Consider the following 25,686-nt stretch of genomic DNA (forward strand, 5'->3'; position numbering starts at 1 on the left):
AAAAAAAAAAAAACAGGAGCATAACATTTTTACTGGAAGTGATTTACTGTTTTTGAGCAGTCTGAAGTAAGTTGAATAGTAGTCTGCTTATGTTCTGAACTAACCACAAATATGTAAATTCTCATCTTTCCAGATCTGCTGTCACCATCATTAACAAATGTTTAACAATAAAGTGACATTTCTTCAGTAATGCTTGWCACTTTGACAGAAGGGATTTTTAGGCAGTTTTCAGAGCCAATATACTTTGAGGGCTTCACAGCAAGAAGCTTGGGACATGTTTTAATTTACAGTAGAGAATTAATGCGGAATAGTTAGTGGAGAATACGGATGTAAAAATCTGAGAACAAAGTTTGCCTGAAAGCTCAGGCAGTTCCATTTCTCCTTTATACACTTGTATACTGAGTAGATAAGCAGCTTTTGAGTTCAGGTGAGCTTGAACATAGGATCTTAAGTTGAGCTGGGCAGAACTGGTGTGTAAATCGATGAATCCTTCTGGCTAGATCTACTGCAGAGGTTGGTCTCCATGCAAAACTTAAAGGAGATGATCACATGCATAAATTTCTCCAGGTCTAAGTTAGGTATGCATTTATATATGTGTATATACATGTAGATATATATATATATTTACATTTTAATTTTGAGTAGACACATRTTGTGTTATTTATAGTTAATTTATAGTTCCCAGACTGCGAGTTCTTATCCAGTCATACACCTCTGAAATGGGTATTTCTGGAGACTGGAAGATTGGCTTTCTGCCACGTTTCCACTGAAGACTTTTAGTTCTGCGAGGGAGCAAAAAGTAGGGTTACTCATTAGGAAATGTATTGGTGCATTATGCTGTGTAAAAATGTGTGATTTTGCCCTCTGTTGGATGTCCCACTGAGAGGATAAAGGGATCTACATAAAGAGACCTATGCTTATTAATGGCTTTACAAGTTCTTTGGCTCTAGTTATTTAAAAGAAAAAAAATGCAGTTGAAGGATAGCAATTTTATATTGTGCTGTAGTGGTGATTGAAGCTCAGCAGTAATTTCTTTCTTTGGCTTTTTGAAGTCAAGTCTTTCTACTGCTGTCAGCTGACAAATGTCTACATTTAGCTCAGGTTTGAGAATTGTAGAAGCAAATTTCTAGTCTTAGCTCTCTGTTTATGGCTGTTTAATGGACATGGTAATCTTCCTAAAGTRGAAGAGGTAGACACAGAAAAAAAGGATAATTTTATTTTAATCCTTATGAAATGAAAACAGAAAAAACACAGCTTATGTTTGAAAAACTATTTGATAAACAAAAACCTTRTTTGGGTCTAGTCTGTTTGCAGTATAATTCTTCAAAGAGCTAATTTTGAGAAATATTTGTATACCTGCTTCTTTGTGTCCCTAAGGTTGCCTGATGAAAACAAACCACAAACATGAAAATATTTCTATTTATTAATAACTTTTGAGGTTATTTTCTACAATACATAATTTTCAAGAGTTGGAGAAAAAGAAACACTATGGGAAATTGCAAGTCCAAGTCCATGAGCCATGAACATAGCAAAGCTTAAAAATAATGTGTGATGCAACAAAGAGTTTTCCCTCATTAATTTCTCATCTACCCTGTACTACAGATCATAACTGAAGAAATTTTTGGCTCACATAGAGCAAAAATGTAGTATTTTATTGGTGTATTTGGCAATTTTATGACTAAATTAATTTCAGAGCCCGATATGAAAAGTAGTGAATCTGTATGCATAATGATTTTCAGGTGAGTAGTTAATGACTTGAACTTAAGCATTTTGCAAATTCATCACTCCTTGCTAGGCAGAAAAAAAGATCTGCTGCTTTAATGTGTGTGTTAATGTAATAACTTGTTGAAGAAAAGACTTCTCTCAGAACCTGGGCCCTGATAACTACGCTTTCTTATTGTGTTAGCAAAGGGAAAAAAAAGTTAATTTGACTATCACACATACTTTAGTTAATGCTTATGCTTTTATGTGGATTTATTCTTCTGGAAATGAGCTCTTTTACTTTCAAATTTTGCTTTGGATTACAGTTTTGCCTTTTTGTTAAATTATTCTGTTAAGTGTGATAAAACATTTGGGCTAAGTTACTCATCATTGCTTTCTGACGTAGTTATGTTATTCTACATAGCACTGTCACGCTCAGAAGAAGGATCCTTGAAAACTGCAAATGGGTTCAAAGGACTTTATGTCCCCATACGAGTAATGTGTGGATTTGCCATTTAATCTGTGGTARTTATGGAAAGATTATGGAAAGTAGAGAATATTTTCAATCAGCTTTTGGAAAATGCATGCATGCAGTTTGGTCTTTTCTGTTAGATGTGTAAATACAAACACATTTTGCCTCAGGAATAAAATAAATAATAASAATAATAATATATTGCATTATTATTAAAACACATTGCAGTTTTTTTTTTTCTTGGTAATATTTTACAAACTTAAATGGGTAGCAGAGCTGCAGGGCTAGCCTGTGTGAGAAGAGGCCATGAATCCTTCTGTGCTGGTCATAGCTGCTTCCAGACAGCTCCAAGCAACCGGAAGAAACCCAGCTCATGACAAAACAGCAACTGGTCAGGGAAGGGCACATTGTGCCTGCTCAAAAATGCTTAAAAAAAKAGCAGCAACCTCAAGGGGAGGAGATATGTGAGGAGACATGTTTAGAGATAAGTGAGACAAATGCTGTTGGCAAGATACAGGGAGGAGACACACGAAAGGAGACATCGCTGAGGATATGACTCTGCTTTTGGAGGGAGGCTYTCAATGCTGAAGGAGGATACCCCATGTGCCTGCAGCCCTGGCTCATCCGTGCCAGGTCAGGGACACCCCTAATGATGTGTTAAGGGACCATGCTGGAGCATGGACATCCCTGAGGGGATGGGCCTGTGAGAGATCTATGCTAGAGCATGGAAAATGAGGCAAGAAGCAGAGGAGAAGAACAAGTAATGATGAAGGCACTGCAGGAGGAAACAAATATGCACTGACCCACACCTCCTGCACCACCACTGCCTCACCAGAGGAATTGGGCCAGACTGAGTATAAACCACCATGAATAAAAGGGAAGACAAGACTATAAAATGTGCGTAATAGACATTTGAGTTAAGTTCATCCTGATGAAAGGAAGGATTTTAAATATTTTTTTGTACCCAAATTAGTGATTGGAAGTTTGTTTTATTGTGTGGCAGAAGATTAAATTAAGCAAAAATTACATGAGTCAAGACTCTTTTGCCTATGGCAGGCTCTAAGATAATTCTTTTCCAGGACCTGTGGAGTCTACTGTGTTAGCTATCCCAATGAAAGACCTTGATTGCGTATTCTACCTAACTGAAAGTTAGATAACTCATGTATCTGCTTTCCTGATGTCTGTGGTTGTCCTGAGGTCAAAGTCAGATTTTCTGGAATGTGTTATCATCCTGGAAAACAATGCAATAGTTTCATTTGGCTGTTACCCTAAAATGGTCTGCATACTTCAGCTGTATTTTTTAAAGGTTTGTATAATATGAAAGAATAAAGAAAACATCCTGTCTGTGGTGTGGGGATCCAAGGTACACAGTGTAACACTATATGAAGACAGACAGAAAATCAGGGTGGAAAGTCTGTCTAAAGGCCTTTTTTACCCTCATAAAGATTAGGTATTATCAGGGCTCTGCAGGAAGTGATGAAGAGGTTGGAGTTGAAAGAATTTTAATCTCTTGCTATGTAAAACCAGGAAAGGACTAAGAAGATAAAAAGATGAACTTTTGAAAAACATATTTGTGTCCTACAGTCCTATTAGAGTATTTTTTTTCATGGGTAATATTTTACAAATTTAAATGCATCAGCTACCTTCTGTATTGTTCACCTTGTAGGGAGGGGTTTCCCCCTCTGGCAGGGAGAGAGAGTGGAGGTGGTACTATAGGGTTTTTTTTCATATTTTCCTGACAAACTAGTTTTTGTCTTCTCATTTGTTGATTTTTCTTCCCATGCATTCATCGGTTTCTTTGTTCTAGGAGATCGGAGGTTAAATATCTGTCATTTAGAAACAGAAGATCATAAGACTTTTTTCTCTGTAAATACCTCAACTATCACACAGTCATGTCACACATGAGGTCAACATGCTTGTGAAACTGCCGTAGTATCAATATTTGCAAAGAAAATTTATTTCTTAGAAGCTTCTAAGGCCTTATGAAGCCAAAAATAAGTTGAGAAAGRTCATAGTCTCTCAATCCATATCCAGTCGATAGATACAAATTAAAAATAAACTAAAAAAATACATGTCATGGTCCTGTTTTGGGACGTAATAGTGCTCCCAACATGCMTTAATTTTTTAGATTTGTTTCTCCTATTCCAGGGCTGTTTTTCAGTTTATGGTTGTGCATTATCGGTTTGTGTTACAAAGTAAGTATGCAAGTTAGTATTGAATATATTGCAGATTGATGATGAAATTTAATTACTAATTAAAAATTCTTTCAACAGATAAAATTTTGGTATCAGTTATCTCAAGACTCCCAGCTTTCAGTCTTTAAAAAAAGTACCCTGGATGGAAGTTTGGAAAAACTGTTGGGCATTTCAGGATTGCCTGAGCTGCAGTGGGCAAAAGCCAGTGTACCAGTAGAAAATGTACCTGAGGATTTACCTTTTCAGGTATTTACAAACTACCTTTTTGTAATTGTACAGTTGTTCTAATTTGGTCTATAGAACTAAATTACTCTAAAAATAAAATATAAAGTAAGAGTTTTGTATTCTTTAACGTTCATATAAAATGGAATTCTATTCAAGTCTTTAAACAGACCTCACTGTTAAAGAACAWCATTGCTTCAGAACTGCCTGCATTGGAATCAAGTATTCATAATAAAAATCAAGCAGGAGTTGTGCAGTAGATTAAAAAAAATACCTTGCTATAAAAAGTGTGATGAAAGTGAAGGCCAAATTATACTGGCTAAACTTTGGAGAAGTACAGATCCTTGGGCTTCAACTTGCAGCACTGATCACAGCAGCAACCTGTTGAGTTCATTTCATTTCTACATAACCTCTGAAAACACACTTTATTAAAATTTAGGATGCAACTGTTGGGGAATCATCATCAAAYACTAGTATTTAGCAAATTAAAATTACAGCTTTTTCCTTTCATTTTATTTCTTATTTTTGTTAAATTTCTTCTGTCTAAAAGAAAACAACTCAATCCTTGGTAAGTTATGACTGAACTTTATTTTCATTTCTGTGATCTGTTGAATATTTTCTTCTCCTTACAAATACATCCTTAAAACCTTACACTTACTGTACCTCATATAAAAAAAGTTGTGTTTTTTTTAAAGAGTTTAAATAAAACATATCTCTGGATCTTTACCTTTATTTATAGGTAGAAAACTGCCAATGAAGAGAATCATTTACAAATGAGTCTCTAGCGTATTCAAATGAAATCAAAATAATTTGCTAGTTGGCAGAGAATCTTACACATTATCTTTAGAAATATATCTTAACACGTCTCACACAGCATGGACTTGTTTTTAAGGAATACTTTGTTGACTTCAGCACACATTGTGTAGATGATTTCTTGTCTCAAYTAAAAGAAGTTGTTGAACCTCCCCTTCCCCTCATTTGGATACCCTCAATACCTTATTAAAAATGTGTATAAATTTTAATGGTTCTAGTAGGAAAACACTTCAGGTAATGAATGAACCTTCTGGTTGAAATTGGATGATTTGGGTTACCCCAAAGTAAGCAGTTAAGCAGTAAATCGCTGGTTTCTGGTTTAGTATTCAAATTTCAACCACACTTTTTGCTGGATAATTATAATCAGAGTTGGTTGTAGGCAGCATTTACTTCCTGTACAGAAGTAGTAAATTATAAAGGAATATATATATTCAATAAATATATCTTTCATAATTTAAACTTTAATGAGCTTATTTATTTCTTTGTTTTCACAGATCATTTTACAAGCTACAGTTATATCAAAAAATGCTTTCATTGCTGTTGATGATATCAGTGTAACAGAGGAATGTGGAGTTATGAACAAACCACTCTCAAGTATCAGCCAGCAAAGCAAAGGCAAGCTCTGTAGCTTTCAATAAACCTGCAGGACAAAATGTTGTGGTCTATACTTTTTTGTTTTGTGGAAATGTATTTTCAGAAAAAAAAATCCTAGTTATGTGGATACTCTGTGATTTCTTCAAACAAAGTAATTCCATGAAAAAGTAGCTCTGTTTGCAAATATTTTAACCTTTTATGGGCAGCTTAGTTTCTGCATAATTTCATTTATAGTTCTGTAGCTACAACTATGCAGATTGTAAAATCCRAGGCTTGATATTGCCTGTTAATTTTGTACATTTCTAAAAACCAAGAGAGATGGTCGCTTTATGCTATATGATCCCACATACTTTCTCTAAGCCAGGAAATTAAAGTACTCCAGAGGCCAGATTTTCAACCAGTATAAATTTTCAGAATTTCAGTGTCTCATTTTCTTTTCTCTCTTTTCTTTTTTTTTTTTTTTTTGTAGCTATACCAAAAGATAAGATCCTATTTCCCTATTTCAACACTGTTTAAATTCCTTCTATTCTGATAGTTTCAAATATAGTTTTCACACTCTTATATTGAACTGAGACTCAACTGACAGCTTCAAAATACCTGTARAAAAGTAGAGAAGCCAGAAAAAAAGTGCATCTGTAGTAATGAGTACCCTATAATGAACACTATCATCCTGTGTTACACATTAGCTTCTATAACTAGTTCAAAGTTAGACTTTTGTAAAATAAGCTGTGGTAGGAGTTTCTAGATACCGTTTAGAGTATGGTATCTGCCATTATTCACATTTGGATGCTGAGACAAAATTATCCAATAAGTATCTTATCTCTTCCACTGAAGGACAAATTCAATTGAATTTTCTTTAGGGCAAGAGGGGGAAGCCATCATTGCTAACATACAGGTAAGYAGCTACATTCCCACTAAACTCGTCAGTTTGCTGCCCTAGTTAGAAAAGTGAAAAGTATATTAACTGTAACTCCTGTCAGTCTTGTGTTGCATCTTGATGCTGTTTAATATTAATGACTACTTCCCTGAAATGGGAATGGACATAAATGTAGTTCTTGGTAATACTGAAGGGTTATACCCAGCAGAAAACTCTTTTTTTTTTTCCTGATTAGAAAGTGTAAAGACATAGTTGAATGAGTGTAAAACATAGTTGATGAGGGACTATCATAGTTGATAGTCCCTCATCTCCATATACCAGCCAATTGGCAATAGATAGGTATTTGAAGAAAAAAAAGCTGATTTAAGCAAACAAGAGAAAGTTGAAAGCTGTATGTTTTTCCCTTCTTACTGTCTCTCTCAAACTCTAATAAAATTGATAGTCTTTGCTTTTTTTTTTCCCTTCATTGAAATTGGGGGTGTGCAGTTTGAAATTGTAAGCTAGTAGTGGTATAGAAAGTATTTCAGCTTCACTGTGAACTGAGCCCATTATTTCCTTGGAGAAATCATTTTTGAAACAAGTGGCAGGGCAAAATTTTTGTGGAAGACAAGCTTTTGATTCTGAGGATTAAAAGATAGTCTGTTGAGCTACCTAACAGAGACTTCTTACAAAGCCTCTCTACTGAACTTGACTATTGACCTCTAAGGCATTTTTGATATATCTTCATTCAAATGTTTGAATATTGTCAAGAATAATAAACAGGTTAAGACCCTGGAACTTTACGTCAAATCTATTATCTAACAGCCATGATATAGACTAGCTCACTAGTTGATTCAATATGCTTTGTGTGTTGTTATATTGAAAGATGATAAAAAGTAAATTTTACAATTTTATACATGTGTTTTTATATCAGTTTTTTTTTTTTTWTTTTATTTTAAGGGGAAGCAGAGTTTGCAGACACTGCTTCTTCATCATTTTACTGTCCACTGGGTCATCTTTCATGTGGGAATGGAGAATGTATTTCACGTGACAAATTCTGTGATTTTACACCTGACTGTTCAAATAGCTATGATGAAGCCAAATGTCGTAAGTGAAAACTCTAAAAGCAATCTACATTGTTAAGCTGCCCGTGAGCATGTTTATTTCTCCTCTGTGTTTGGTCTGATCTGGACCTTCAACGTCCTAGAATCTGGTTGAGGAAGTCAGTATAAACCAAATCAAAAAGAACATGTGCATATGCACTCTTGTAAACAAGATCCTGCATGTACATACAAAAAATGGAATAAAACTAAATAATACATTTCACATGTACCAATTTAGAAGTTGTGTGGCAGGACTCTGCAAGAAAATTCCTTTTTAAAAGGTTGATGATCCTCCAATTGCGTCCGAAAAAAAAAGTCTGAAAAATGTGAGACCAAAAACATTAATGATGTCATGGTCATAGCCTCATGCTAAAACCGTGTGCATTTTGTGTGCTTATTTTTGTTGATACCAGCATTAGATTGGGAACTAAAGCAGTTGTGGACAAACATGGTTGTAAACAATTTAGGCCCTGTCAAGGTTTCCAGCTCTGATATGCTGTGACACCTACCTATATTTTCTCTGTGTACAAATTAACACATGGGAAAGTGGAGAGAGATCTGAGTTCTTCTCTAGTGTGGAATCCACAAGTAGGCCACACTGCTTTTGGCTTGCAATGCATAGCTTCAAAAATCTTGTTGATTCATTCAATAATCTGCCCTGCATAAGAAATCAGTTACACTATTTGCCCATGATAACGAGGCATTTGGTATTGTGTTGAATTTMTGACTGCACTATAATAGTTATGATGCATTGGCACAGGTGAGTTGTTGTGAGCAATACTTAGTTCAGGACTTTTGGAAAATACAATGTGATTGTTTCTAGCATTTTGGAAAAATCATTAGAAATGTAATGCAAAAAAAATACTGTGTTTTCTAAGTATGTTGTATTATGCATCACAAAGTGATAACCTTCACAGGTGCTAATACAATTAAAATCCCTAGTTTATTTTTTAGGGAGTTTATTTGCGAGGAATTAATAATACTCTATATGAGCAGAATGAGATAATTATATTTATTTTTATAGATGAACATTTGTGAGACTTGGAACCTTCAGATTTGAAATATATAAATATATATATTTTAACTCAAAGGATTCTAAAGTAAAAACAGCAAAATCGTCTTTACCCAATCTGGCATTCTGCATAATGAATACCATGAGTTTAACAACATCTCTCTTCTGCCCTCTGATGTCTTGTGACTCATAAATATGGCTATAAATTTTCATTGAGATAAGGCCTTTAAAATTCCCTTTTACTTATCCTCAAATTTTAATAATATGTTAGATCAGTGACTTATTGAATACATTCTTCTTTGAATTGCTTGGAAAACAGTCTGCATTGTTATAGACGAATAAATCATCTAACTTTTCACCAAAACATACAAAAAAATTATACTACTTACTTTTGGTTCTTCTGCACTGTTAATGCCCAGTTTAAAGGATTTCAACAAATTTTACCTGTGCACACTTTCTAACTCATACTTCTTAATGTTTTAACTTTTCTCTGTCCTATGACTTTTTGWGCAAAACTCACAGGTCATCTTGTGAATTGTTTCCACGTTTATTTCTACTGCCTTTACTCTCAGCCAGTGTGTTTTGTTTACTTTAAATAAATGTTTTCAAATCATGATCACCTCTCTCAAAAAGGGATAGTTTTAATTAGGTAAGCAAGTTTCTCCCTTAAGAAGCTGAATGTAGAATAGAATATATTGGATAAATTAGACATTTTCTGTGGTATATTTAACAGCTTATGGCAGCACACTGTTATCAGTATTTTTAATGAATTTTAAAGATACTAAGTATAAAAATATTTGTGTAACACTTAGTGTGAAATATCTTACTAGAAGTACAGTTCTTTTGTCCTTACAATATACAGGAATATATTTTACCCATTATTTTATTTCCTTAGTCCCTTCTGGAAATACACCAGATCTTCTTCATCATTTGCCTATCAATTCGACATTCTTCACCAAACTCCATGGTGATCTCCCTCCAGCCAAATAGCTTCCTTTTGAGTGCAATTCTATATTCTTTGCAGCTCATGTAGTAATGCTGTCTTTAAAATATATGMATGCATGCATAAAATCTGCATGGCACAATGCCATGTTGCTAAAGACTGGRCAGGTCTATTCCTTTTCACATATCTAGCAAGTGAGTCTTGAGGAAATAAAGCACAATTTGTTATTGGTAAACCCACATTACAGTCTAGTCCTCTTCGTTTACTTTCTATTTTAATTCTTTTTTGTTCAAAGCATGCTGAAGCATTCATTGTAAGGTTATAATTGCCCAAATTTGTCTGGATTACTCTCCCATGTTTGTTCTTAAATTCAAGTACTGTGATTTCTATTTGCTGATCAAATAATAGCATTTCCAAGTTAATAGTTTAATTAAAAATACTGCTAATAGATTTATGATTTCATACAGGATCTTTCACTGTGCTAGGATGGCAGTTTAAGCTTTAATCCCCACAAATATAATCTTGGAAGTTTTCACTTCCAAGATAGTCTTTTTGATTTCAGTTCGCTTCTGTCTTTAAGCTATTCAGACTATGTTTCCACATACAACGTATTTCAACATTATACCCTTCCCGAAAATCAAGGCAAATATTCAGTTAGGGGCTTAACTGTACCTCTATTGTCCTTAATCATAGGCTTCCTGTATGGCAACTCTTTCTAATTATGTAACTGTAGATGCTTTTATTATGCCCAAGTGTCAGTTGCTCAGACTATGCATTAAAACTGCCATGCTAACAGTAGAATTATAGAGTTATTATAAGTATATTTGCAATAGACCTTACTATAAATATATTGTGGCCCMCTTACCAATTGTTGTCATACTGCTGAAATGAAGCAACATTCTTCATCCTGAATACAGAAGCACCTGAACTCGCTCAGTGTGTGCCACCACTGCAGCCTGATCATGTGAAGCAGAATGTAGGTACAAAAATGTGTTTTGCAAGTAGTTTAGCATGTTGATGGTTCAGGTTGGAAGGGACCTCTGGACCCAAGCAATAAACTCAACTTTTAGTATGTTAGTCTGGTGGTCTATAGCAATAAAACTTCTCTTATAATTCTTCCACAAATTGATTCTGAATCTAATTCAATTCTATGTTATTTGTACACGTCTGTATTTGCAATGTAAGTTATATGTATTTATATCTTACAATGAAATTTTACCATCTTCATGTTTATTCAGCCTCTTATTATCACCAAATATAGCATTCCAGACATGATAGCTATTCCAACATATTTTTGCCAACCTGTTAAATTCAATTCTTTGCTTTTGTACCATTTGTGTATGCACTTATATGTCTACATCTAYATACAATATATAGATTGATGCAATAGGATGAAAACTGCTCATTTTTCTCAGTCATTTTTAWTGATTCCTTAGCATGAATAAATGCAGAACCTCAAATTCTCTCTCTTCTAATATTTTGCATCTTGGAATCATTGTGTGTTGCTGATGTTCACAAATGTTGATGTGTTATGATAATTTCTCCTTGAATTCCATAGTCTTTTCTCTGCTCTCTTTTCCAGCCTCTCTTCYCTCCCATAAAATTCTTTCTTCCCAGTATGCATTTCTTAATTGCATTTCCTCTCTGGTACTGCAATGCAAGGGCATCTTCTTTGCCTTGCCTTCACATTTATGTGGTTCCTTGCTAATCCCTTTTTAAAGGTCTGCTATTCAGTTTGTTCAATCAGTTCTTATAAATACTAAGTTGTTCAGTAATTATTACTTTCTTTCTTGTATTTTAAAACTCCTGTCTAAAGCTTTCTGCTGAGTTCAGATGCATCCTTAGCCCTTCTCTAATGTGACCTATCAGAGAGAAAAGAAAGAACACACAAGACAAGAATTTTCATCAAACAGCCATACAAAACTAATAGGCAACTTGCACTTTTTACATGCACTTCTTGTTTTTCAGTTGCCTTACTCCTAGAATAGATTGTGACAACTTATTTCTAATACTCCAGTCATGTGACTTTTCTATCCAGTTTTCAATAATATCAGTTATGCTGAAGAAACAATTGTATTTACTCATATTCCTGACGGAAAGTCCTTGCATAATTGTCTCCTTATTGAAGGCCAGTATGATTTGTGTGTTCTTTTTGATAATGTTAGGAGACTGAGGCCTTCTCAGAGTCTAGTWAAGGGTTTCTTTACATCTCTAAGTGGAAACCAGGCAACTTGTTTTCCGTTGGAAGCCACAGAGTAGGGTAAATAATTATGAAATTATTTTGTGTAGATACGTAGACAATATTGATTACAAATTACAGAACATTATATGTGAAAGAACGAAATGGAATGAAAGGGAGTAAATGCTATTACAACATTTAGCTGGTGATGTTTAGTTCTACTCTCACTTTCTGATGCAATGGAAAAGATTTGTTGTCCGAGATAAACTAAGGTATCTCATTTCACTGCTGGTAATGGAAAATTTAGAAGTAGTCCAGGGAGAGGAAGCTTTTTATAGATTTATGTGCATGGGGACCATTGTGATTTCTTAGGCTAAGTAAAAACTATCTTTAATTTATCCAAAAATAAAAGCATAATTATTTTATTTTGACACCAGTAGCTGTAGTGAATTATTGTGAATGACAATTTGCAGGTCATCAAAAAAAAATTTTCATTTTCCATTTATATACTTTCATTTGCCTGTTTTAACCTGGCAAGTCAGATGACAACATTTCAAGGACTSAATTTCATGGAGAGTTCCAGAAGAAAAACATGTTTTAAATCTCATAATTTCTTCGAAACTATTCAACAGTTTCTAGCAGTAAATTCCATTGACTTTACAAATGCTTGTTTGCAAATACTAGTGAGCATTCCTGACAGACAATTTTTGTGGTCATCTAAAATTTCTTCTGATTGCAACATACTTTATTTTCTTTCTTGCATCTTGGCTAAACAAGATCTGATAGGTGTATGTTTTATTTATAAAATTCTTTGAACTTAGCACAATTAATGCATTCCTTCAGCCAGCTGTCATAAATAACACCATTTCACTGAATGATTCAGTTTTCATTATGAAGGATGGCATCAGCTTTAGTGGAGTAATGCTAATGTGCTGACTCAAGGATCTTGACAAAGTACAGGAGGGAAACTACCCTGAACTTGGATTAGGAACTCTCTGTATACTAGAGAGGGGAAAATCAATATTCAGTGTCTTACTATCTTCTCGACTCTCTCAAAACTTATAAAAATTTTTGTTTGAGATTGAAACATGYTCTAGGTGTCCCTGCTTGACCAGAGGGTTGGCCTAGATCTCCAGAGGTCCCTTCCAACCTCAACCGTTCTGTGATTCTGTGTGAATTTATATTTTTGAAAGAAAATACCAAATGTTGGTCATATGTCTTGGTTCTGGTCCAAAGTCACTCCTGCTAAAATTAAATACCAAGCCTTTTAYGCTGTTTACCATTGTTCCTAGGTCATTCAGTCAGAGTCTTGATGAAAGTGTTTATAAGACCTTATCAAAGAAAATAAGGAAACAGCTGACCTTCATATGAACATAATGCAATTACAAACAAAATAATGCAAAACTTCTGTGGTTCCACATTCAGCAAATATGCCAGAACTATGCTGCTCAATAGAGAGAGCAGAATTACCCAAGAGAGCAGAATTTCCCAACATATTCCATGAGATATTATTATAAGATACTCAAAGCACTGATATTCMCAAAACTCTGTGCTGAATAAGGTTGAAGTACCTCCAAGCATGAAGACAGAATATTTCTATATGGTTGTCTCAAGAKGGCTTTGCTCATACCCTTAATCTTTCAAGGGTATGTGCTAAAATGCTAATCATTTCAAAGCAGCTAGTCATTATGTTTTATCCTGCTGTGATAGGAGGCTAGTTATAGATTTGTCATTAGATATTGATGACTAAAAACAGATTTACAACTCTACATGTGTTTAATCTCCCACATTCTCAGACTTTTAATATCCTAAGTGCAATGGTTTAGATTGGACAGGACAATATGTTCAGGTGGACTAGTCCAGGTAAAGAACCTGCCATTGCCCTCAAAGGAATCAATCAGTAACTGGCCTGCTTGAATATACGACTCCTACACAGCGGAAAAAGATGATGGTTTTCGAAGTGCCATTCAATTACATGAAGTTGTCTGCCATTGGACAAGCTTTGTTCCAGGGCTTAACTTTTCGTTGCCAAAGAAATGTTTCTTAGAACACTCCAGGCTTCTGTTTTACAACAATTTAATGAGTATTCTTCAGTTATTTGACTTCTTATTCTGTGACATATATTTGCATGTATTTCTGCTATATATTTTGGGTTTTTTTTCCTCAGTTATGCATCATAAAAGCCTCGGCCATATGTTGACAATCTATTTTTCTTTTAATTAACATGAGAATAACATTCTGATAATTAACAAATGATAATCTTTTTATTGTATAGTCTGTTTTAACTTGAGTTAATGCTGGATTCTTCCTTTGATCCCTGGAAATCTTTCAGCATTGCCTCTTCTGTTTTTCCTACAAAATTTTAAGGAGAATAATTTTATGCCACATTTATGTAAAGTATCATCTGTAAAAATTTGATGGTATATTGGAAGTATTCTGGCTTGTGTGTTCACTAAGGAATTCATGAAACTGTTTCTGTTGCACCAATGCAATCCTGAAAATAATTATTTTATTATCTAGACATTATGTAAACTTTATCTTGGATGTTATCTAAATATGCCATCTTTATTCCTTGATCCTAGTTTCCTTGTACAAAAGTATACATCCTAAACTAAAAATTAGGATGTTTCCAAATTGTTGAGAAAAGTGAAAACTATCAAATTGTTCTTTTTCTCGAGAACAACTACTCCGGGCTATTAGTTTATAGCTCTCCTTCAGCAGCTGAAGAATTTACAATGGCTATAAAGCTATTATACATGGCTTCCATGCATTAAAGCAGAAAAGAGAAGTGACTGCTTCTTTCAAGCTGCAGATTTACAAGCAGTGACCTAACATATCTATCACATTGTGTGTTTGTGCTCTGGAATACGAATGTATAGTCACTTCTAAGGCTGCAGATTATGCTTTGGCATAGACTAAAAGCTCACTTTTTCAATCAAAGAAAGATGATGGTGATATTGTGAATAAGATCTGGCTGGACGGAAATTTGGTATTCTAATTGTCTGACTCTTGGCAGTACTTAAAACTTCTCCATCCTCTGTCTTTTGTTTCTGTTCTGTATGCTTAGAGTGTGGACTATCAGGTCTGTTACTCTCTCTTAACATCAGAATATTGCAGATGTATTTTTCTGACTAATTTCACTTAGAAGGCAAATAATCAGAAGAGTACATGCATTTTTTTTTTAGTGTGGTTTGGAGGTCTGTCAGCACTGTTGGTCTTTTAATGACTACTTTATAAAAGTGTAATATTTGCTTCTATCAGGAATATTAATCTTGCTGAAGTATGCATTTTTATGTAATATTTTTTGTTATAAAGTAATTCTTCCAAACTCTTAGGAGTCAAGAATATACATGACAAATGTCTAACTCGGATGCATACTATTCCTTCATATAGCCAAAAGAAATCAGCATTTTTTTAAAAGATGAGTCCAGGAATAGCCGCCAGTGCTGAGATGAGTTTAGTTAAGTTCAAGGAGGGAAATTAAAACTATTTTCTGGTAMATTGCAGAAGGGACCTGAAACTGGAACTTTGTAGGTGCATTAGGATTAAGATATGGGGAAGAGAAGGCAGTAAAATGCAGTGAGTGGAAACAACCTTTGGCTATAGAGGAGGAGGAATGGCAGCAGAGACTCACTGCTGAAGCTTCATGGTATTGGAGAGAAGGAGCCAGGGGGATGAAGGAAATTAGGGAAGGAAGGAGCTAGACTGCCTGTAAGAAGGGATAAAGRCAATTTGTCAAAGAGCCAGTGATATAGCAGAAGCACCAGAAACATTACAGTAATGAGAGATAAAAAGCTAGAAAAGAGAACAAAACAAGCAAATGAAAAAAGAAATGTGAATGTGGAGAAATYGTAATCTTTAGGAGGGAATAGGATAAAAAGTGAGATAGAATAAAATGTTTCTGGAGAAATAGTCATGCAAGATGAGAAGTGGAGGAGAAAGGACTAGGACTACTGAGATAAGGGGTCAGAGAAGATTAGATTCAGAAGATCTGAAGTTGTGGCACAGGTGAAAAGGGGAAATAAGCTATGGAAAGGAAGAGCAAGAGCATTCTTCTACTTGTGATGACATACACTTTCAGAAATGCTGTAGACCCTGTCTGCTGTAGCCAGCTGTCATGACTTTAATTTTCTAATTCTCTCAGCATTTTTTTAAATACAACGTTTTTTGGGRAAAAAAAGCATATCTCAAAATTTCCTAGTAATTCTTTTGGTAATTATGGACTATGACAACAAATACTGCATGAGCTCCAATGGMAGAGAATTATGGGGTAAATATTAAGATGGTCTTTATAATGGCCATAAAATCTTATTTTTCTCCTTGCTATATTAAAAGTGGGAAGTTCCACCTTCTGTTATGCAATGAAGGCAGAAAACCAACCCCTGGATTCTTAGAGAAAAGCTGTCTCCCTTGTTTTATTTGACTTGGACCTGCGTTCAAAATGATTGGCTGCTCTAGGGAAGAACTTTCTCAATTTATCTTGTTGAAATTGTTTGTCATTATCTAAGAAAAAAAATTTTCTTTGGACTAGCTGACTAACACTGAAGAATGGATGTGAGTTTTGCTAAATTTCAGGAGAAAACACCAGATGATTATTATATTACTTTAAAATTACTTTTAAAAAAGCCATTTGTATTAAAAGGATGGGAGTCAAAAATAAAATTTTGTGATTTAATAAGGATCTTTCTAAATGGAGAAGTGCAAAATCTGAGGTTACTTCACTTTAATATCATAAATGGTTGTCAGCTTACACTCGTACATTACATCCTTCCACTCCTTTCCTTCTGGATGCATTTATTTTGCGTTATACACATCTTCTAAATTGTTACTGCTCTTTATTACTGCTCGTTTGGATGGATGAAGGCTTTGCTCCTGGGAACATAGCTAAATATATTTTTTTAACCTTAGTTACTGCAGTACTTTGTTTCAGATATGTCCTACTAATACCAATGATAATAAAGATTAATATTTAGATTCAGTGTTATCATAACTAGGGGAAGAGTTTTGTTAACATACTTGCAAGATTCAGGACATAAGGGATTTGATTCCTGGCCTCTGTATAGATTGCTTAAAAGATTGTGCACAAATCTTGTTATTGCTTCATGCACACTCTGTTCTTATTCTGCAAGATAAGGTTTATGAACTGCTTTTCCAGCTCCTCTCTGCCTGCTTGTGTACTTTGGCTRCAGTAGCTTTAGGGTGGGTTTATTTTACTGAATACATTGCATACAGTGATGGCTTGATTGTTCTTGCTGGACAGTTGCCTTTATTATTATATAAAAAAAAATCTTGTCATCTATGTCCCCATACCCCTTTCCTTGACTTCAATCTAGAATATGGGTGATGTGTTAAAAGTGTTTTATTTTCTTTACAGACTATAAAGCTGATGTGGTACTGCTCTGTTCAGAGACAAACTGAAATGCCTTTTCTCTCATTTCAGCCGCTGTGTGTGACTTTGAAGAAGGTAACTGTGGTTGGCTTGAAACTGTAAATGATGAATTTGACTGGGTAAGAAGTTCTAGTCATGCTCTTCCACCTGCTTTTCAAAAGCAAGCGCCTCTGCAGGATCACACCTACAATAAGTCTGAAGGTAAGTCAAATCAGGTCAAGGGACAAAGTAGTGTCGATATACCTGCCTTTCAATCAGATTTAAAGTGGAGGCTATGAACCCTTTTGCAATTCTTAGAAAAGATTGCTTTCTTCAGTCTAAAAGGTTATTTTCTGTTTTATTTCAATAGGTCATTTTATGTTTATTCTGAAAAACAGCAGCAATATTTCACAAGTTGCTCAGCTACGAAGCCCAAAGTTCAGCCAAACTGGATCAAACTGCACAGTGTCTTTCTGGTATGAAGGAATTTTGACTTAAATTTATGGWTCATCTCACATTGCTTCTTTTGGACAGAGACTGTGGTTATAGTTTGCAGTACTATACATCATCCTGCAAAATATTGCCACTTTTTATCCTTTATAAATATTCATTTTGCCCAGTAAACCAGAGCATTTGAAAAGGAGGACTGAAACATGGAACTGCTTTGTTGCCGTGCTTTGAGCAAATATATATTAAAGAATTATGTCTACATTTATGCAGAGAAATAGTCTGCATAGTCACAGTCACTTTGGATAAGTAAGTCTGAAAATGTTAGAGATTTTTTTTCTAGAATAGAAAAACATCCAAAAATCTAGAAACGGAATTGTTGAGGCTTCATTGGCAACCCAAAATGTGTACCTTCTTTAAATAGCAGCTCTGTTGCAATAATTGGAATGTCACTTCCAATTCTTTCCTTAGGTACATTAAAAAAGAGCCCTTTAAGTTACTAACAGGAATTCACAGAGATTGTGAAGAGACAAAGAAGGACAGAAAAAAATAAACCATAATTTTTGTACTGAGGTCAAAGTTGATACTACTGCTTAAATAAATCTATTATTTGGACTAACTATAGTGCAGTGTTCAGTGTAGTGTTTCTGAGTAGCAGAGTATGCTRTAGATAGATAGAGAAAATATATTTTTGTCAAAGATTCATGACTTGAAACTGGAGGAAATGTAATCTTACAATTTGTTGGATAATATATCTGGAAATTACAAATTGTATGAATTCCAGTTCTGTTTCCATTTATATGACTTTTGTTCAACCTTTGGACCCTCTGCTTGTTTATTTCAAAAAAATACATATGGTGTTATTAAATTCACTTACGTATTTATGATTTTAAAATGCTTTGAGATCATCCAAAAATACTGTAAAAATGTTACATGTTAACAATAACTACCACAGATCGGATTTTGTAAAAATACACAAAGTGTATTTTTACATTCAATGTGTTTTGTTTTTATTTCTTGAAACTTCAAGAAATTTATGTATTAAAATGTAAATTAATTTACATTTTTAAATTTATAAAAAACTTAATTAAAATTTTTAAAATTGAATACTGGAATTTATATTTTACATTAATTTTACACTAAGATTAAATGTATTAAATTTAATTAAGACATATATTAAAGCAAATGTTTATGCAATCATCTACTATAACTTAATGAAGTATAATTTTCTCATAATCTTAAATTCTCAAAATGAACTTTAGATTCATAACATAGCCTGCCCTACTATCAATATCAGTATACAAAATGTGGATAGACAGWGTAGTCTTCCTATATTTCTCAGAGCTATAACAGAAAATATATTGGTCCAGTCCATCACAACTTGCTGTGGTCCATTTTCTTAATTTCCAACCTCAACTTTGTTGTTTTCATTTTAGGTATTACAATTATGGATTTTCAGTTGGAGCAGCAGAGATGCAATTGCTTGTGGATGGGCTGGAGGAGCCTACTGTCCTTTGGCGGATATATTACAACCAGGGAAATCAATGGTTGAAGGCATTCATTCAGCTTGGACGCCTTCCACATCCTTTCCAATTATCACTTGACAAAATCAGTTTGGGTTTTTATGACGGCGTCTCAGCTATTGACGATATTACATTTGAAAATTGTGCTCTTCCATCACCAGCAATAAGCTGTGAAGGTCCTGATCGTTTCTGGTGCAGAGTCACAAAAGCATGTATTGACATTTTATTGGTGTGTGATCTTGTGGATAACTGTGGGGATGGATCAGATGAAGACAACTGTGGTGAGCACTTTGTTATTCCTTTCCTTATTTGAAAATCAAGAGTTGCTTGCCAAGTTCATCCATAGCATACACAAGCACAGAACTATTACAGTCTATCATTGTGGCAGCTGCTGCTGATGCAACTGAATAGAACTATTCATGAAATAGATTTTAAAAATTCTTAACTTACATAAGTATGATAAATTACAGATGAATTTAAGGGAGAGTGTCATTAATTTCCTTATTAAAATTAGCCATATTTCTTTTTTCTTATCTTTCAAAATAAACTCATGTATTACAAGTTCAGTCTCTGTGGGATAATCATAGTCTGCCAATTGGTTTTTGTTGAAGTGCTGTCTTTGATAGCACAGATGGAAGTAAAAGAAAGGGTGTATATGAACTGAGAGGAGTGTATGTCCTATCTGTATTATAGAAGATACTAGTCATCCTGGACCTAATTGCACCATTCCAAGGACGAACCCATAGGAACTGAACAAAGCTAAGGGTCATTTGCATTCTTGAACTTTACCTCGGAGTGCTGAAGAATGTTGTTTATTTTATTTTATTTTTTTCCTCAAGCATGCATTCCTCAATTTTAGGAATTCAATAATATAAAATTAATAGCTAACAGATGCTTTATCACATCCTGAGGTAACTAAATTATGCAAACTACAATGAGTTTCAGAAACATGGGAGACCTAATGTGCTTGAAGAGAATTGTGCTAGTATCTGCTGAATATCAGTTTAAACTTAATATGAATTAAAAGTAAAAGGCCAACTTTCTAGCCTGTCCCAATTTTCCCATTGTAATAGGAAGTAAAACAATAATCATTTTTGAGGTCCATAGTTAGAAAGTATAGGACTTGAATGGTTTTGCAGTTGAAGGCATGAAAACAAACAATAATTTCCTTAAGAAAAAGAGTAGGACTGGCCATTATGTCAGTTAGTCACTCTTTATGGAAGACAGATGGAAAGATGGAACCCAAGTTGTCCATCTCTAATACTCATTTTATTTTTTGCACTAGAAGTGATTGGTCTAATCAATATATTTTGGCTTGATATCAAGTAAAGTGAAATGTCATTATATAAGCCATGTCTCTTGAATTAGCTCTGAGAAAGCTGTTACATTAGTATTACTAGGGACAATAAGAATAGAGAAATTGATTTAAAATTTTATTTACGATGAAAAACAGCTTAGGTTAATCTATCACAAGACTATTTCCTTTGATTTATATCATGCAATGTACTGAAGTTTTAACTCTTTCAGTCATTTAAATTTCAGTTAAGGGACTTTACATGCTTTAATTATAAAAATACATGCTTTTATTTAATAACATGAATAGTCTAATGTGCTCTACAGTTCTGTTTATTCAAAAAGTTCATTATGTGCAGCTTACAAGATGTATATTAGAATAGGTACTAATTAATGAAAGATTTTTTTTTAATCCATTCAGTGTAAATCTGTTCTTCAAGTGGAAATTTTTGCAAGGGGAAAAAGAGGGTTTTTTCCCCTCCCTCTATAGTAGGAAGAAAGTGAATGAAAAAATACATTAAAGTAGTATCAATGTCTAATACTGCTTTCATTTGACAGTCTGTTCTGTTTACCTGTTCCATCTGTTCTGTTTACATGTTTCAGACCCTGACTTACAGTGCAACTTTGAAAATGGTCTGTGCAATTGGGAGCAGGACACAGAAGATGACTTCGACTGGATCAGAAAACAGGGTCCAACCCCCACACTGAATACAGGCCCATTCAAGGATCACACACTAGGCACGGTCAGGGGACACTACCTCTACATGGAATCCTCAGAGCCTTATGTATTCCAAAATAAAGCAGTTTTGGTTAGCCCTGTCTTCAACCCCTATGTCAATGAAACTTGCATTTTCCGCTTCCATTATCATATGTTTGGAAAGCAAGTTTATAAACTTTCAGTCTTACAGAGAACTGTGAGTAATACCAAGGGACAGCTGCTGTGGTATAAATTTGGAAATCAAGGCAACAGATGGATAAGACAGACTCTCCACATCAATAGCTCTAAGCCATTTCAGGTACGACCTTTCTGCATCATCAAACACTGCATAATCTAAAAACTATTAGTAATAGTCTAATTAAACTGACTTTGAAATACACGTGTAGTGTTTTGACTAAGTATGTTCCAAATGTTTAGTTTTGTGGAAGCTGCTTTTCCCTCTGAAAAAAAGGTGATTATAAACTTTAGAATATGAACCTGTGATAAATTAAGGAGGTATTATTTTGCTTTTCTAGAATTAAGCATAACTTACATAAAGCCAGAATAAATATCAGTTCAAAATATTTGGTTCTAGTCTGGGTCAGCAGTAAGTGTATCATCAAGATTCTTTGTAGAATCCCTGCTGTAATGCTAACAATGCCATCTCAGTTAGAGAATTATTAGTATGTGTGACTGTAAGGAATTTATTTGTATAACTACCCTTATAAATGTGCAAATAAAAGTATCACTCCTGTCCCTCATTGACAATATTAACTTGGCCTAGACTAGTACTATAATTTATTATTTGAATATTGATGTCAGTGATGTTTTCCATGTTGAAAGTAGTGTGAGGTTCTGATTTTTTGTCCTTTGGACTAGATATGTAATATAGTTGAGAGGAATGTGAAATTCATTTTCTTTTATCAAAGTGATTCTCTTCTCATTTATGTCAATTTGCAGTAATGTAGATCTATTGGTTTACATAGGGTTCATAATACTAAATATTTGTATGGAAGAAAAAAAAGTATGGAAAAATCTGAGGTGGATGAACAAGATTCTTTTAAGATAAAGCTTTAATATTTATTTTAATGCTTTTTTTTAGTAAGGAAGTTTCCCAAGTATATATATTTTTAAGGTGAATTTATGCTGTAGAAGGTCAAGGAAATTTGGGCAAAAGCTAGTCTCAGCACTTTACTGGGGTCATTTCTTTAATAACACAACCTCAGAACTTTTATTCTTATTTTTTTTAACATTGTAAGGAAAYATGTTCTTTATCAAAAGAATTATAAAATCAATTACAATATTTGCCTGTTTAACACTAAGATGGCTTATTTCGTAGCTGAAGCTATTTATACCATGTAAGTATTGTACAGCTTTTTGTTGTACTTGTCTAGCTGTGTTCATGAAATGCAAAGTTTTTATGCTCTTCTAATGTACTTTTGTTTTTCATAGTCAGATTTGAGTGGCATAAGGTGTGAAATATCATTTGATTGTTTTGAAGAAAAAGATCAGGACATGATGTTCAGTCTAGTGTGTTCCATTTTTCATGATAGAGTTTACTACCCTTCAAAACTGTTTTTTTGAAAAGTGGCATTTTGAAGAGAACAAGAGAATTTCTGCTGGTAATAAGTTGTCCAGGGTTAAACTGTTACCAAACTTCCTCTTAAGTGCAGAGTTTTTGGGATCCTTCTGGGACTAGATATTAGGGAGTGAGGGAGAATAGGAAGGAGCAAGGTCTTCACTCTCTATGATGATGTCTTCTCTAAAGCCTTAGTTGTCTGGTGAGATGTGTTCTAGTACAACATCTTAGAAGATACAACTTTTGGATTGCTATCAGCTCTTCCAGGATTTTCAGAGCTTCCTAGGCAATAGAGAACTTTAGACTTGAGACTGGAGATAGTCTAAGTCTTTGTAATGCAGACCTTTATTTCATTTTTCTTTTCTACATCTAGACATGAACATACAACCAAACCCTAAATAAAATAGATATTAACACATCTTCCTCTTCCCTCCCAGTATAATTGTAACTTGTTTACCATGTAGCAAGAAAGAATTATTATTTATGAATAGTAAACTCCCAAAGTTAAAGTTTTTTGATTTACTTACAAGCATGGAAAGCCAATGATGTAATCTTATAAACAATCTTACCGGTATACTGACTGTTAGCAAAAGGAGGTRTTCTCAGCTAAAAATATTGAAGCTGCCTTCAAGATACTTGAGGCCTTCTGGGAAGCCAAATCCCCCATTAGGATATTTGAAATGCACTGATACAAAACTTTAGGGACTTTAGTTGAACGCTCTGGCGTAAACCCAAAGGAAACAGTACATGAAGACTTACTTTGCTCACGTAAACTCCCTCTAAACTTTGTTCTCAGAATCTTATATTTCTCAGGAGACCATTGTTCCAGATGCCATCAAAATATGGCTGAAATTTAGTTCGTCTATGGCTGAAATTTAGTTCGTCTCTGTCAAATATTTTGCACTGAAGTATTAAATGTGACATCATTGAGTAAAATCAGAGGTTCTATGAGTAAAAAAGGAACTTTAGAGATAACATTGAAGTGACAAGACTGCAGTTCCCTGAGCCAAAATTAACTATATCTCTCAAATATTAATACTCACAAAGTGACAACACTGCTCTAAAATACACAAGCTTTTATGAAACCGGTAACTGTAGGATAGTGTCATCCAGAGCTTTCCTTTAAATTTAGAACTGTTATCACACAGAGGCTGTGCAGAAAGGAAAATTATTTAATCTAATCTCTTTTAAGAATCCAGTTTCCTAATGTAAGTAATGACTGTGCAGTTGTGTATTCTGGGCCTTTTAGGGAATCTTGAATTTAAATGGAGAGCTTCAGTTCTCATGTCCTTGGTAATGGGTTGTCTGTGTTACTAGATTTTGTGATTCCCCAGGTATGTGTGGGTGAAAGGAGTGGAATATTTATCTGTAGTGTTTCAGCAGCTATTATTTTCACAAACTTTCTACACACGTCACATAGATAATCAACCCATGTATTTTTGAAAATAGAGCAATAAGATATCCCCATGCATTCCTGGGAAAATGGGACGTTAAAAATACATTCCTTGTTAAAGATATCCTTTCTTATATATGGGACTCTGGTTTCAATAAAAGAAAACAGGTTGTTGATTGTAATAAGTACATTCTCTCTTTCCTTGATCTGAATTTATTTTAATCTCCCTGAGAAAACTCGTTAAATGTTCTTCCCTGTAAATGCATTTGAAAAGGTGATAAAATACCAATCTATCCCTGGTAGCCTCCTTATATTGCTGATAAATAGTGTTTGCTTTTATCTTCTTTCAATAGGCACAATAGCTAGCACAATTTCATCTTCATCTCAGAATAAACTGTGAAGATTTTAACATCTTAGATAAACATTGCTGTTTTAGTTTGCCCTCTTCATCCCAGTTTTTCAGCAAAAGTAAATTCTGAATTATGTGAAGAAGGACAAATTATATCAATTCTTCTGAGCAATACAGTCTCCTTCTCTTAGCCATGATATACATCAGATGCCTAAAGTATCCTTCATTGAATATCTAGGCACACATCAGAATTATCTTGCACAGATGCAAGTCTGTTTTGCTCTTATGAAATATATGGATGCACCTCTGTAAACAAAGATGATTACAAACTTACTGGGGAAGCTCTCAGTTTACCAAGGACTTTTGAAAGATGTTTACTGCATCTCTTATACCCATTTACAATCATTTTTCCATTGTACTTTTGATCTTTTCCCTGGTAATAATTTCCATGCAAGGGTCTAGTCATCATGGATTACCATTTAAGGGGCAACCTCTTTTTCTACTTTAACTATTTTACTCAGTTACTGGCACAATATTTAAATAGAAGTGATATAATTCTGTAAATATATTCTCTAACTCAACATGGAGGAATTGTCTTATGACTAAGTGTTACATAGATCAAACAACAGCCTGCCCATGAAGGCCCTGCTAAGCTTTTCTGCATGGACTTCTGTGAAGAAGTCTTTATGAAACACTAGGGATGAAAGCTTGATATACTCCAGGGGGAAAGGAACTGTGGTTCATAGCAGGACAGTCTGGCCTGTCCTAGTCCCTGATCTGAGACACAGTTTTTGAGACTGTAGGTAGGTTCCAGAATTGTGGCACAGTAAATCAGCCACAAGTCTGTAACTTTTCTCTTCTCTTCTCTTCTCTTCTCTTCTCTTCTCTTCTCTTCTCTTCTCTTCTCTTCTCTTCTCTTCTCTTCTCTTCTCTTCTCTTCTCTTCTC

General features: G+C 34.3%; 1 protein-coding gene across 1 annotated transcript in view; it reads left to right on the forward strand.

Annotated features, from left to right (window-relative positions):
- The window catches only part of MALRD1 (MAM and LDL receptor class A domain containing 1), a 224,639-nt gene that overhangs the window by 42,016 nt on the left and 156,937 nt on the right, over positions 1 to 25,686 (forward strand). The window contains exons 12-17 of the mRNA XM_026039361.1: positions 4,447 to 4,614; positions 5,898 to 6,018; positions 17,531 to 17,680; positions 17,829 to 17,934; positions 19,342 to 19,709; positions 21,325 to 21,737. Of these exons, the coding sequence (XP_025895146.1) occupies positions 4,447 to 4,614; positions 5,898 to 6,018; positions 17,531 to 17,680; positions 17,829 to 17,934; positions 19,342 to 19,709; positions 21,325 to 21,737 (1,326 nt within the window). The remainder of the gene's footprint in view (positions 1 to 4,446; positions 4,615 to 5,897; positions 6,019 to 17,530; positions 17,681 to 17,828; positions 17,935 to 19,341; positions 19,710 to 21,324; positions 21,738 to 25,686) is intronic.

The sequence above is a fragment of the Nothoprocta perdicaria genome, unplaced genomic scaffold (assembly GCF_003342845.1).
Source record: "Nothoprocta perdicaria isolate Ctin4 unplaced genomic scaffold, notPer1 scaffold_23, whole genome shotgun sequence".
NCBI lineage: Eukaryota > Metazoa > Chordata > Aves > Tinamiformes > Tinamidae > Nothoprocta > Nothoprocta perdicaria.